The 10,974-nt window shown below is 47.7% G+C and overlaps 2 protein-coding genes across 2 annotated transcripts in view; one reads left to right on the forward strand and one right to left on the reverse strand.

The window, feature by feature from the left end:
* Positions 1-7,106, reverse strand: part of PEX14 (peroxisomal biogenesis factor 14) — a 72,961-nt gene extending 65,855 nt beyond the window's left edge. Inside the window, exons 1-2 of the mRNA XM_042883446.1 lie at positions 7,011-7,106; positions 1,561-1,608 (exon numbers count right to left, since the gene is read on the reverse strand). Coding sequence (XP_042739380.1) covers positions 1,561-1,608; positions 7,011-7,046 — 84 coding nt within the window. The 5' untranslated portion in view covers positions 7,047-7,106. The remainder of the gene's footprint in view (positions 1-1,560; positions 1,609-7,010) is intronic.
* A 131-nt stretch (positions 7,107-7,237) lies between these two features.
* DFFA (DNA fragmentation factor subunit alpha) lies at positions 7,238-10,891 on the forward strand. The gene is made up of 6 exons (XM_042883448.1): positions 7,238-7,334; positions 7,419-7,580; positions 7,929-8,059; positions 8,622-8,811; positions 9,168-9,322; positions 9,740-10,891. Exons 1-6 carry the CDS (start codon positions 7,238-7,240, stop codon positions 9,941-9,943), a joined length of 939 nt encoding a protein of 312 aa, XP_042739382.1. The 3' UTR covers positions 9,944-10,891.
* The last annotated feature ends 83 nt before the right edge of the window (positions 10,892-10,974 follow it).

Below are 10,974 nucleotides of genomic sequence, written 5' to 3' on the forward strand. Positions count from 1 at the left end.
CTCGGGTCATCTGGCTGACAGAACTGCACCACTCCTTTAATAAGGCTTCCACAGATACCCAGCTGGAAACAATAACGGCTGCAAAGCGAACGTGACAGAAGCTGTGAGAGCTTAATATAAAAGACAAATAATGAAAAAATAAGGAGAAAGACTCCACTTTTCAAAGGGCCCTAATTAACTCACATGCAAGACTCAACGTTATGAGACTACAGTTTACTTTGGAGTTCTTTACATTCATAAATATTTGTGCACATGTACAAATACATATCCACACAAAGATACACAGCTGCCATGTGCTTCCTCTGAGCAGTTCTTTAGGTGCATACAGAGTAAGAAATTAATTAAATCAAAGGTATTGTTAGAATCTGCCTTGAGAAGAGAAAGCACTGTTGACCAGCACAAGCTGCGATGATGTGCTGCCAGCTATAGGCTTCATATGGGAAGGAAAAAGGAAAAAACACCAAATCCATCACTAAGCTGGTGTGTTATCTTTGTCAGTAATGACTCTGGGTAATCTCACATACAGATGTCTATGCTATCAGAGATCGCACAGTGTTACAACGGTAGGGAGATTTTCACTGCAGAGCTTAATAGAATTCTTTAGCAGCCCTCTCATTAGATGTATTTTACTGACCCTTCCCACTTCACAGTCTTTACTCACACCTCTTTCCTATAAAAATTAACTCCCGGGTTCTCCAGATGAGTTACAAAATAAAAACATTTTGCCATGACCTGCACTGTGCCGTTACAGAAAGTACTTCAGCCTTCTCACCACAGACAGCCTGTATTCACCACCAGCACCAAAGGAAAGCAACTCAGAGAAACAGAAGATGTGCTCAGGACAATGAGAGGGGCTAAGATTTTTGGCAAAGTTATAGGAGGGCTGAAGAGTAAGAGGGGAAAAAAAGAAAAAGAGGGTTGTAAAAGGAATGGCTGCAGCTTAGGAGATTGATGTCTCACTTCTCAGGCTCCATCACCATAAAAACAAAACAGGGTTCTCTTAGCACTCCTCATATAAAAAATAAATCCCCAAGCTCTTCTCAAACCAGGTCTAGAGTCCAAGCACTGGATGACGAGCACTACCAGCTGCCAAGCACTTCTAAGCTGAGTGTATCTCAGAGTAAAGACAGCTCGAGTGAGGCACTGAGCAGCAGAAGTCGTTTTATTAGACAGTAACCCAAAGAATATCTGCTCAAATTATGCTGCGGTTTCTTTTTCAGACTCCTTATTAAATAAGCAGTACTCAGGAGCACACACTGCACACCCTTAGGACAAGTGGCCCCTGCACAGTGCTGACTTTGTGCTTGGATAAACTCAGAGGCCTAGGTGAGCCATGTCAAACCATGGGAAAGACAGGAGGGCATGGCCACAGACTGCAGAATTCACAGGTCAGCAGCATGGCAACATTAAGCAGTTTATACCTTTCTCACAAACAGCCAACTCTTTAAAAACAAACAAACAAACAAACAACAAAAAGCATTCAAAATGATATAGCAAAGAGAATAACTCATATTTTGTACTATTAGCAAGAAATTACGTGCTGCTGCTAGAAGAACTTACCAGAGGCTCCCGAGATGCTGCATTTTCAGTCGCAGGACTGGAGCCGGCCTGAAAAGCAAAAAGAAGAGTGAGGTTACATCGCCACCCGATGGACACAATTAGAAACGCTTGTCTGTTCGGACTGCCCGTTGTATGCGCAGGATTCGGGCAGACGCACGTTTTTCCGCTATGCCCAGAAGCTCAGTGATGAACTGAAGACCAAAAGGCCTGCCTGGGTCACACAGAAAATTAGTTCCAGCAGTCGTCATTTAAACAGAATCCTGCAAACAGGCAGAGCTTGCTCTAGGAAGCCAGAGAGCACTGAGATTGGTTTCCAAGGGACCCAGTAAGTCTTCAACATCTGCAAAGGTTTTTTGAGATGATCTAAGAAAGATACTGGACAGAAGCAGCCCAAAGTATTGCTACAGAAGTGGATGCAAAGGTACTTTGCTCTAATTCTGTGATTCCTTTTCCTCCTCTGTAGACCTAAACTTGACACTGAGCATCTCCCATTTTCATCACCTGTAATGTACCCTTTGTTTGCTGCATGATCACAGAATGGCCAGGGTTGGAAGGGAGCTCAAGGATCCTGAATCTCCAACCCCCTGCCACATGCAGGGCCACCAACCTCCACATTTAATACCAGCCCAGCTGCCCAGGGCCCCATCCAATCTGATTCCTCTACAGGTTTCAAAGCAATGATTTAAGTATAGCCCACAGCACCTGAGCAACACCAGTGTCATCAGATGCTGAGCACCTCACCTGCACACCAGGGAAGGGTGGTACACAGCAGTAAAAGGGAAGCTATGGGATGTAGGCAGGACAGCAAGCCTAAAGATGGATTACACTTAAAATTCAGGAGCTTCCACTCTGCAGGCATAACAGATACAAACTTTGATCACTGCATAACCACCACGTCTCAGCTCTCCCAAGGTACAGACACTTCATTTCGGCATAAAAATCTTCTATCAACCATCTACTTTCTAATGGGATTCATGTGTGTTCAGATGGGCTATGCTGTACTGCCTTCACTGTGTTTTCTTCCTAAGGGAAACAGTCATGTTCTGGTTGCCTCAATGAAGAAATAATTATACTGATGGTAAAGATGACACGTTTTGAGGCTCACTTAGAGAAAGGAGATCCTATTCATTGAGTACAGTGAAAGCTAAAGCTACACAGCGATACCACAGAGTCCTTAAGTGACTTCTTGACCTCAACTACATGCACTCTTATGCAATACATCACACCTTCAAAGCAGCTCAAGTCTCTTTTTTCGCCATCTAACCACCACTCAAAAATATACAGAAATTAGTATTTGCCACAAGAGGGTGCCAGTAACACAAACATATCCAACTCTGCTACTTCCAGCCCCGAACGCATCCTCTGCAGGCCCAGCCAGCTCCCACAGCAAGGCAGTGATCTCTGCAGGCTCTCGTCCTTTCCCCATGCAGCCACCTCCAGTTTTGTTTTGCCCAATGTTTATCAATCAGCCACTATCAGTTCATCTCAATGACTGCAAATACCATTTCCACACCATACCCGAATCACGCTGACCAGTGTGCTGGAGGCAATGCCACGTGACTGCAAGAAAAGGGCACTTCTCCCTTCAAATTTGTGGCTGAGCTCCTATCTCCATACGCACAGTGTACCTGCTGTCAGGGTCAGAAGTGTTGAGACAAGGGAGACAGTGCTGCTGAATGCTTCCAAAGGGCACCTACAGCTACCTCCACTGAACCATTCCATCAAGACACTTGGGTTAAGTGTTGGGTTTTCTAAGAATACGCACATTTTAAGGAAAATCCAAAGCATTTGAACTACTTAAGCTGACTGTGAAAAGAGCTGCAAGGAACAAAGCCACACAGAAAGAAGCCATTCCCTTACACTGATCTCCATGGGATTCACAGCCCCAGAGCCTCCCGTGCACAGGAGCACATCTGTTCTGCCTTCAGGAGCTGCACCAGCACTTACAGACTGCCACAAGCAGCCTTTAGCCAACCTGGGAAACTGCCCAAAGAGCACCTGGAATGGAGCCCAGGTTAATGTGTGAAAATACGTATTATGTGGGTAGGTCAGAGTTCTGAGAGCACATAATCAAAAATTCTGATGTGCTTGTAAACAGCCTGATGACATATTTGATTAGCTGGATAATCCATAGTACTTTGATTGTATTGTCCAAGGCTACCAACAGTTTAAATGAGATCTGCATTTCCTTCCTGCAGTATCTGTGCACACAAGGCACTGTGACAGTAAAGGAACTGGTGTCATAAGGCAGAGCACAGCAACCCTCTGGCACATGGGAGCTCTGAGATAAGTCAGGGAAGAATCCATCCTTTCTATGCGATGGCTGTTCAATAGCCTGTGTTTACCAAAGCAATGGCCATCACAGTCCAGAGACCAAATATCCCATACCATAAACCATCCTTTAAGATGCACACAGCAAAAAACTCCAAGGCTAAGCACTCCAGAGCTTGAGGCAAGAGGGGAGGAAAATTCACCTACGCATCAACTAGTGATGCAACTAGAGAGGTGCAACTCTGGAGCAAGAAATCAGGCACCTTTCAACACCTTTGAAATTTAATTATTTCCCTACATGAAGGCAAGCCACAGCTAGATGGCAGGCTGAGCCCAAAGTGGGTACAGTGAAGCTTTAGAAAGAAAACAAGATTTGGGCCTGAGCTGCTGCTGGCTGAGCCAACCACACTCTCCAGTATACAGTCTAAGTACTCAGCACCAAAGAAATCCTGATAGCCCAGAGAGGCCAGAAATCAGTTACTCTGTTCACAGCCCACATCATCCTCTTGATCACCCTTCCCTTTTAGGGGCTGTTCTTTTTTTTTTCTTCTTTATTTTGTTGTTTTATTAACATTACTAAAAAGCCCAAGGAATATGAATTCTAAACAAAATAACTTATTTAAAATCTGTAGCAGAAACGTTTATTGCCTTTAGAGCATAATCCTATCTATGTCAGTGATTTCATCTGTGCTGCAACACCACTCTCTGCAATGCTTGAGGCAATACATTAATTCATGAGAATGAGACAAATGAGACAAAACAGACAGTAAGGCAAAAGATATCAGACGTTCCCTTTGCAGCAGCTAAACTAACTAGATTTGTAATAGCAGATGATAGGATCCAAACATAAACATGTTAAGCAGGACAGTTCTACCACTCACAGGCTCGTGTTGAATGTTTGACTACAAATAAACAATCATGATCAGGGGTAGAAAATAAATATATTTTTAAAGTTCTTTACATGTTTAGTGTGTTACAAGGACCACCTCTTACATGCATTTGTACCAGTGTCAAAACTGCAGTGGCTGCATATAATGAGTGGTATTCGTGTTCTGGTAAAAAATAAAAAGATAAAAAGCTTTATTGCAAAATTGTCCCCTTAAGAAATCATCTACTGTAGCTACATATCCTTTAATTGCAGATTACACCCTTTGCTCCTGGCCAAACCTGCTGGTTTCTCTCCAATCCCACCCAATCTAATCAGATTTGAGGGCACTGAACACTCCCCAGCTGCAGTTCTAGATGAAGACATGCAATCAATGTCAGAGCGATGGGGGAGGAGAGCGGGGCCTGACAGCCTTGGACAGAACAACCTTTCCATCCCATGCTAACACGCAACATGGGGAAGGAGGAATTTCAGTACAAACAGGGCTGCTCCTGGTGCACAGAGCATGGCTGTCCTGCAGCTGAACCCATCAGTACTTCCTGTACCCAAACCAGGCACAACACCAAACGAGCCCTACAAACTGGATCTGCCATAAGGAGGCCATGACAGGCCATAAGGCACACAGGGCACAAATGATGTGCTGTTGCTTTTGTATACGTTACAGAACCCAGCAGGGGAGCTGTAAAGTGCCCATTTTCTCCTGTAGTGGCTTGGAACCCACTCTCTCTTCACAGGAGCTAGACACAGCAGATTCTCTGTGGCAAAAGGTTACTTTCCAACAGCCTGCATCCAAAATGCAAACATCGAGCCTCCTTTTGAGGCAAAGCAATGCTAAAAAAGCATAAAACAGAGATTTAAAGGGTGCAGTGAGAGTATGTGATATCATGGGAACCCAAATGTTTCTCAGGCAATCATATTTACCAATTAAGCAGACTTCTTTATCAGAAACCTGCAGACAGCTGCCTCAGAGACTGCCCAGTGCCTTACAGATCAGTCTGAGGATGTTTCAGGTTTCCTCCTGTTGACGGCGCTCACCCAGAGCACGAGGAACAGATTGCTGTGCCTGCACCTCAAGCTGCTACTCATGAAAGCACATGGCCAGTGCAGAACTGTTCAGCAAGCCGACCAGTAGCCTGATAACAGAGCCTTTCACAGCCCAGGGCTCAGAGCACAAGCTTTATGGAATTTATCTCCATCTCCATTTAGCTCAGCAATGCTCCCTACAAACTTAGCTTCTTCAGTCCAAAATAAAAGTACCAATGGAAAGGTGAGTGGTGATTCAGTCAAATGAGAACAGATGTGAATGACTGCGCAGAAAAGCAAAGCAGATCTGCTGTTTTCCTCCCTATTCCTCCCACAGCCTTCACCTCCAAGAAAAGGCTTTTCTGTGACCGCCTCAAGGTTTTACAGCCTTCCTGTGGTACTGCACAGTGCTCTATCAGAAGGCTGCCAGGTCTCTGCATCTGGGCTTGGTTGGCGGCGTGGTGACACAGGGTTACACTGCACTCTCAGTCCCATGGCACAGCCTTTGAAGGTCCCCCTCCAGCCCAAACGCAGATGGCTGGAAACCCACAAGTGCAACTCCATCGTGCTGCCATCTTCCCCTCTGCCTCCCCCATTCGCTTCAGGGCCCAATTTATGAAACCCCAGTGATTCCAGTACCTGCCCTGAGCACCCAGTAACGGCAACACGCCGGTGCCTCTCCCAGCGCCCCTCACTCACTTATGGGCAGGGTTTGCATCGCTCCCGTCATTGCTGTGCCCTTTGGTGCCACTGCTTCAAGGATTTTTCTCCCCAGCTGCTGCAAGGCACAATCACTTCGTCCACCTGACGTGCAAACCCACCTGACTCGCGCACTGCCTCGCCTCTCTCCGCTCGAGCACTGCGTTGGTTTGCTCCGACTTCTTTTCCCCCCATCCGACTGCTTTACCCCTACACACCCAGAGCTCCCCGAGGCCCGGGCAGCCGCTCCCAGGCTGGAACCTCCTCCCCTCCTCCGCCCCTCGAGGCCGCGCTTCCCGCAGAGCTCCGCGCCTCAGCGGCCCGGGAGCGACCGCCGGTGGGAGCCGTGAGGGGGAGCGGCGCGCGGGAGGCGGTTGGCGCCGAGGCCGCGCGCGGGGGGCGGGAGCGCAGAGGGCCGGCGCGAGCCCCGGTTCACGAGGAGGCGGCAGGGCGAGCCGAGGCCAGCAGCCGGCAGCCCTCCTCCCGACCGCTCCCCCGCGGAGGTGGTGGCGCCCCGGCCCCACCCGCCCCGCTGCCCGAGCAGAGCGGGTAGAGCGCCGGCCCCGCGTACCTGGCTTGGCTGCTCCGCTTGCTCTGAGGAGGCCATCTTCCCAGGCCCAGCTAATCCATGCCCGCCCAGACGATGGTTCGCCCGCCCCGCCGCCGGGAGCGCCGCAGGCAGCACAAGCTGAGCACCGCGCTACCGATGCGCCACCGACGCCCGTCGCCGCGGCCCAGGCCTCCTGTCCCTTTAAGGCGGCCGCGGAAATAAGCGCCGAGCGCCGCCCCTCCGCAGCCATGGCGGCGCGAATGAAGCCGTGCTTGGTGCGGCGGGGCGACGGGCGCGAGCAGCACGGGCTGGCCGCCTCCTGCCTGCGGGAGCTGCGCGACAAGGGTGAGCGGCGGCGATTCCCGGGCGCGGCCCGCTGAAAGAGCCCTGGGCCGGCGCTAACGGCACTGAACGTTTCTCTGCGCGCAGCTGGCCGCGCTCTGGATATCGGCGAAGACGGGCGGCCCATCACCTTGGTGCTGGCGGAGGATGGCACCATCGTGGACGACGAGGACTACTTCCTGTGCCTGCCATCCAACACCAAGTTCGTGGCGCTGGCCAAGGGCGAGAGGTGGTCCGGGAAGAGCGCAGGTAGCGGCGGCGCAGGGCGGCTCTGCCCGGCGGGGAGAAATGGGGGCGGCGAGCGGAGCTGCCGGGTACGAGCGGGGCTGTGTGGGGCTGTGAGAGCGAGAAAGGGCCCCAGAAAGGAGGCAAACTGCCCCAGATTTTACGCCCCCGACCATCTGAGCGGGGAAGCCGAGCCAGAGAGCCTCGTTTTAGCAAGGAGCTGCTCTGTGAGAGATGTCACCGTCCGGTTTAACACTGCGTAAAAAAAAAAAAAAAAGCAGCGTTAAATAGCTGTAAATGGAAAGTAATGGCTCTCGTTCCGATCTCGATAGCTTTGTGCTTTCATCTTTTGGCTGATGATGTTAATAGCAGAATGCAGATCGACCTGGCTCTCAGAGCCTGCGGACGAAGTGGACAGTGGTGCAGAGAGGTGGAGGCAGCTGGCCCGGCAGCTGAAGGGTGACCTGTCCAACATCATCCTGATGTCTGAAGAAGACCTGCAGGTACAGAGGGGAAGACCAAGCAGGGGCCAAGCCTGTCCATACATTGCAAAGAATGGCACAAAACAGAATAAGCAAATCAGATCTCAAAGCTTAATTCAGCTGTTGTTTCTTTGGCTGTGGTGCTAAAGTGAAATTTCTCCTTGAGGGGGAATCCTTTTTGCATTGACAGCACAAGTGCTCGAGGAAGATGCTCTAAACCACTGATTATCCCTCACAGCATATCTTTGTGATTCTGCCCCTTCTTGCAGCATGCAGATTCTTAAGTGCCAGCCTGCTGGCTTTCTTCTGTGTGCTTCTACACTTGCTTAAGAATTGGTACTTTGCCTGGAATTGTCAGGCAAAAAATCATCATGTTAAAAATGCACCATTCTGCAACTTCCTGAATATCTCTGGGCTGCTGGAATGCCACTGCAGCTTTTCATAACCAGGCTGACTGCTGTGAAATATACAAGGTTTCACAAAGGTGGAGGCTCTGTCATTCGGGCTTGTTGTTTGTGCTGTAATCAGTGTGACAGAATTACTCACTCAGTCCATATAACAGGAGCACTCCTATTGTTTTAAGGTGCTTATTGATGTACCACGTTCGGATCTGGCAGAGGAACTTGCCCAAAGTCAATCCAAAACCCAGGTATTGCAGGACACCCTGCAGCAGGTGCTGGACAGACGAGAAGAGGAACGTCAGTCAAAGCAGCTCCTGGAACTCTACTTAGAGGCCTTGAAAAATGAAGACAACATCTTAAGCAAAGTAGCAGGTAGGGAACATTAGGATGCTGAAAAAGGAGCTTCTCGGAGAAGCCTGGAAGAGTTGAGTGGGACAAATAAGTGGGGGAAGGACTGGGGCGAGTCGCTTGCTATTAACATCATGGAATAGCTGATGTAGTGGAAGAGTTCTCTGAATGGCAGAGACCAGGAGTCCTTTCACTGCTGTCACATTGCTTACAGTGCCTGAAAGTAGAATATGGGGGAAAAGCTTACGCAGTGTAGTCATCCTTAATATTACGGATTTCCTAAATTAGAGGCTGCATATCTAATCTCAAAAACAACAATGCAGTCTGGACTACGCTTCCTGTCCTGTGCATGTGGCTGTAATGATTCTTCTGTTTTTCAGAGTCTGAAAGTGCACCGGGAAAGGAGATGGATGTGGTTGACACAGGTTCCAGCAGTGCAGGGACTTCAGCCAGAACAGCCCTCAGTGATCAGGTCTTTGCAGTTTTAAAAGAGAAACCTGCCCCAGAGCTCTGCTTGGACAGTCAGACTCTAGAGGTGGGTGAGGATCATACAGTCATGTCAACAACCATGGGAAATCTCTCCTCTTGGGAGGAAGGGTTGAGAGGGGAAGCCTCTGGGGCACAAAAAGGAAAGTCTGTAAACTAGCCATGAGAAAATGTTCTGATGATATTAAATTGTTAATCTCACTTTTCTCTGCTGCAGAAACAAAGTAACTGCTTTCTGCTAGTTTGAACATAGAGCTTCATGTACTTCATAGAGCTCTAAGTACTGGTAGGATATAAAGAAAAATACATTAGCCTAAGAGATACAAGATATAAGCTGGAAACATCTTCAACACTACATTGACATTAAACAGGTGTCTCATTACTGCTGTTCTTAGTGTGTTGTGGGCAGGGGGTTGTGGTGTTAGAGCATCAGTGGGCAGCACTGCTACAAGTTTGTCTCTTACAGCTGGTGGTGAAAGAAGACACACAAACCCTGGCTGCAGCTTTAGGCTGGGACAAGCAGAAAGCTGAAGCTGTACAACAAGCCTGTGATCAGGAGCTCTGCAAGCGTCTACAGCAAGTGCAGACTTTGCACTCCCTGAGGAGCGCATCAAGGGGCAAGAAAGCACTGCCTTGTGGAGATGGGCTTAGTTCAAAACGCAGAAAATAAGACTGTAGTTCTGCCTCACGTGAGGGAAATGCAAGTAGTTGTCGGTTGCATTTTTTTTTAATTTTTTTTTTTTTATTAGAACCAACAGAAATAAGGTATGTCCTGGGAGCCATAGTTTGCTGGTCATACTGTGGTCTGGCTGCAGAAAACTCAAATTTGGATGTTGTCCTGAGGCATAAATACTTGTGATGATTCAAATCATGTGTAACCAAAGGGATTTGGATTTTTTGCAGAGTAGTAAAACAATGGTATTGCTAAACACAGCGTGTAAGAGTTGAGCTTTGAATAGCTCATTGGGGTGGGAGCCAGAAAATTCCATCTGATAATGCTGATCTAGCTCTGAAGCCTCAGGCAGTCTGCTCACCTTCCCACAATTTTCAGCAGAAAGGAAGAAAATTATTTACATCGTTAATGAACAGAAAGCAGGCATTTTGATCATTGCTCACTGAACACAGAATGTTTGGGTTTTGGGGGGGTTGGGATTTTAGGGTTTTTTTGAGGGAATTATTGTGATACTAGCATTGGGCAGTTTTTCCAGCTGCTTCCTTTAATCTCTAGCCTGGCATCTAGGCACTTGGAATTCTTATGCTAATCTTACCTGTTAAAGTAAAATCAAAACCTCTTCTGTGTTTTTGTTGTGGTTATGGGGATTTTTTTGTTTGTTTATTTTTCATGTAAAAAAAACTCCTGCATCTTTCAGTGTAGTGCAAGCACTAATTTGTAGAACAGCTAAAATGGAAATGCTTGTTTTGAATGGCTGTGGGGCAGAAGACTTGTATTTGGCTGGTCTGTATTCTAACCATTGGTATATCATCATGACAGCTCTGCATTAACCTGCTTGTTTTTAAATTGACTGAATTCTCATGTCTTTAAAACTTTTTTTTGTACTAAAACGTTGGATTAGTTTTGATGTGGCTGCTATGATTAAAGAATGTGCCAGTAAGTATAGTATTATGTTAAGGACTGTAGAAGAACTTAAATACGGAAGTGTTCCCTATTTTACTCACTCAAAAATGTTGTGGAAGTACAGC

Source organism: Lagopus leucura, unplaced genomic scaffold (genome assembly GCF_019238085.1).
Source record: "Lagopus leucura isolate 7727_CA_CO unplaced genomic scaffold, USGS_WTPT01 Super-Scaffold_100037, whole genome shotgun sequence".
Classification (NCBI taxonomy): domain Eukaryota; kingdom Metazoa; phylum Chordata; class Aves; order Galliformes; family Phasianidae; genus Lagopus; species Lagopus leucura.

Excerpts from the sequence above, each read along its gene's own strand:
- DFFA (XM_042883448.1), top strand. The coding sequence starts at position 7,238 with ATGGCGGCGCGAATGAAGCCGTGCTTGGTGCGGCGGGGCGACGGGCGC. Across the intron at positions 7,581-7,928 it reads GTGGTCCGGGAAGAGCGCAG|AATGCAGATCGACCTGGCTC; the intron begins GTAGCGGCGGCG and ends TGTTAATAGCAG. Across the intron at positions 8,812-9,167 it reads CATCTTAAGCAAAGTAGCAG|AGTCTGAAAGTGCACCGGGA; the intron begins GTAGGGAACATT and ends TCTGTTTTTCAG.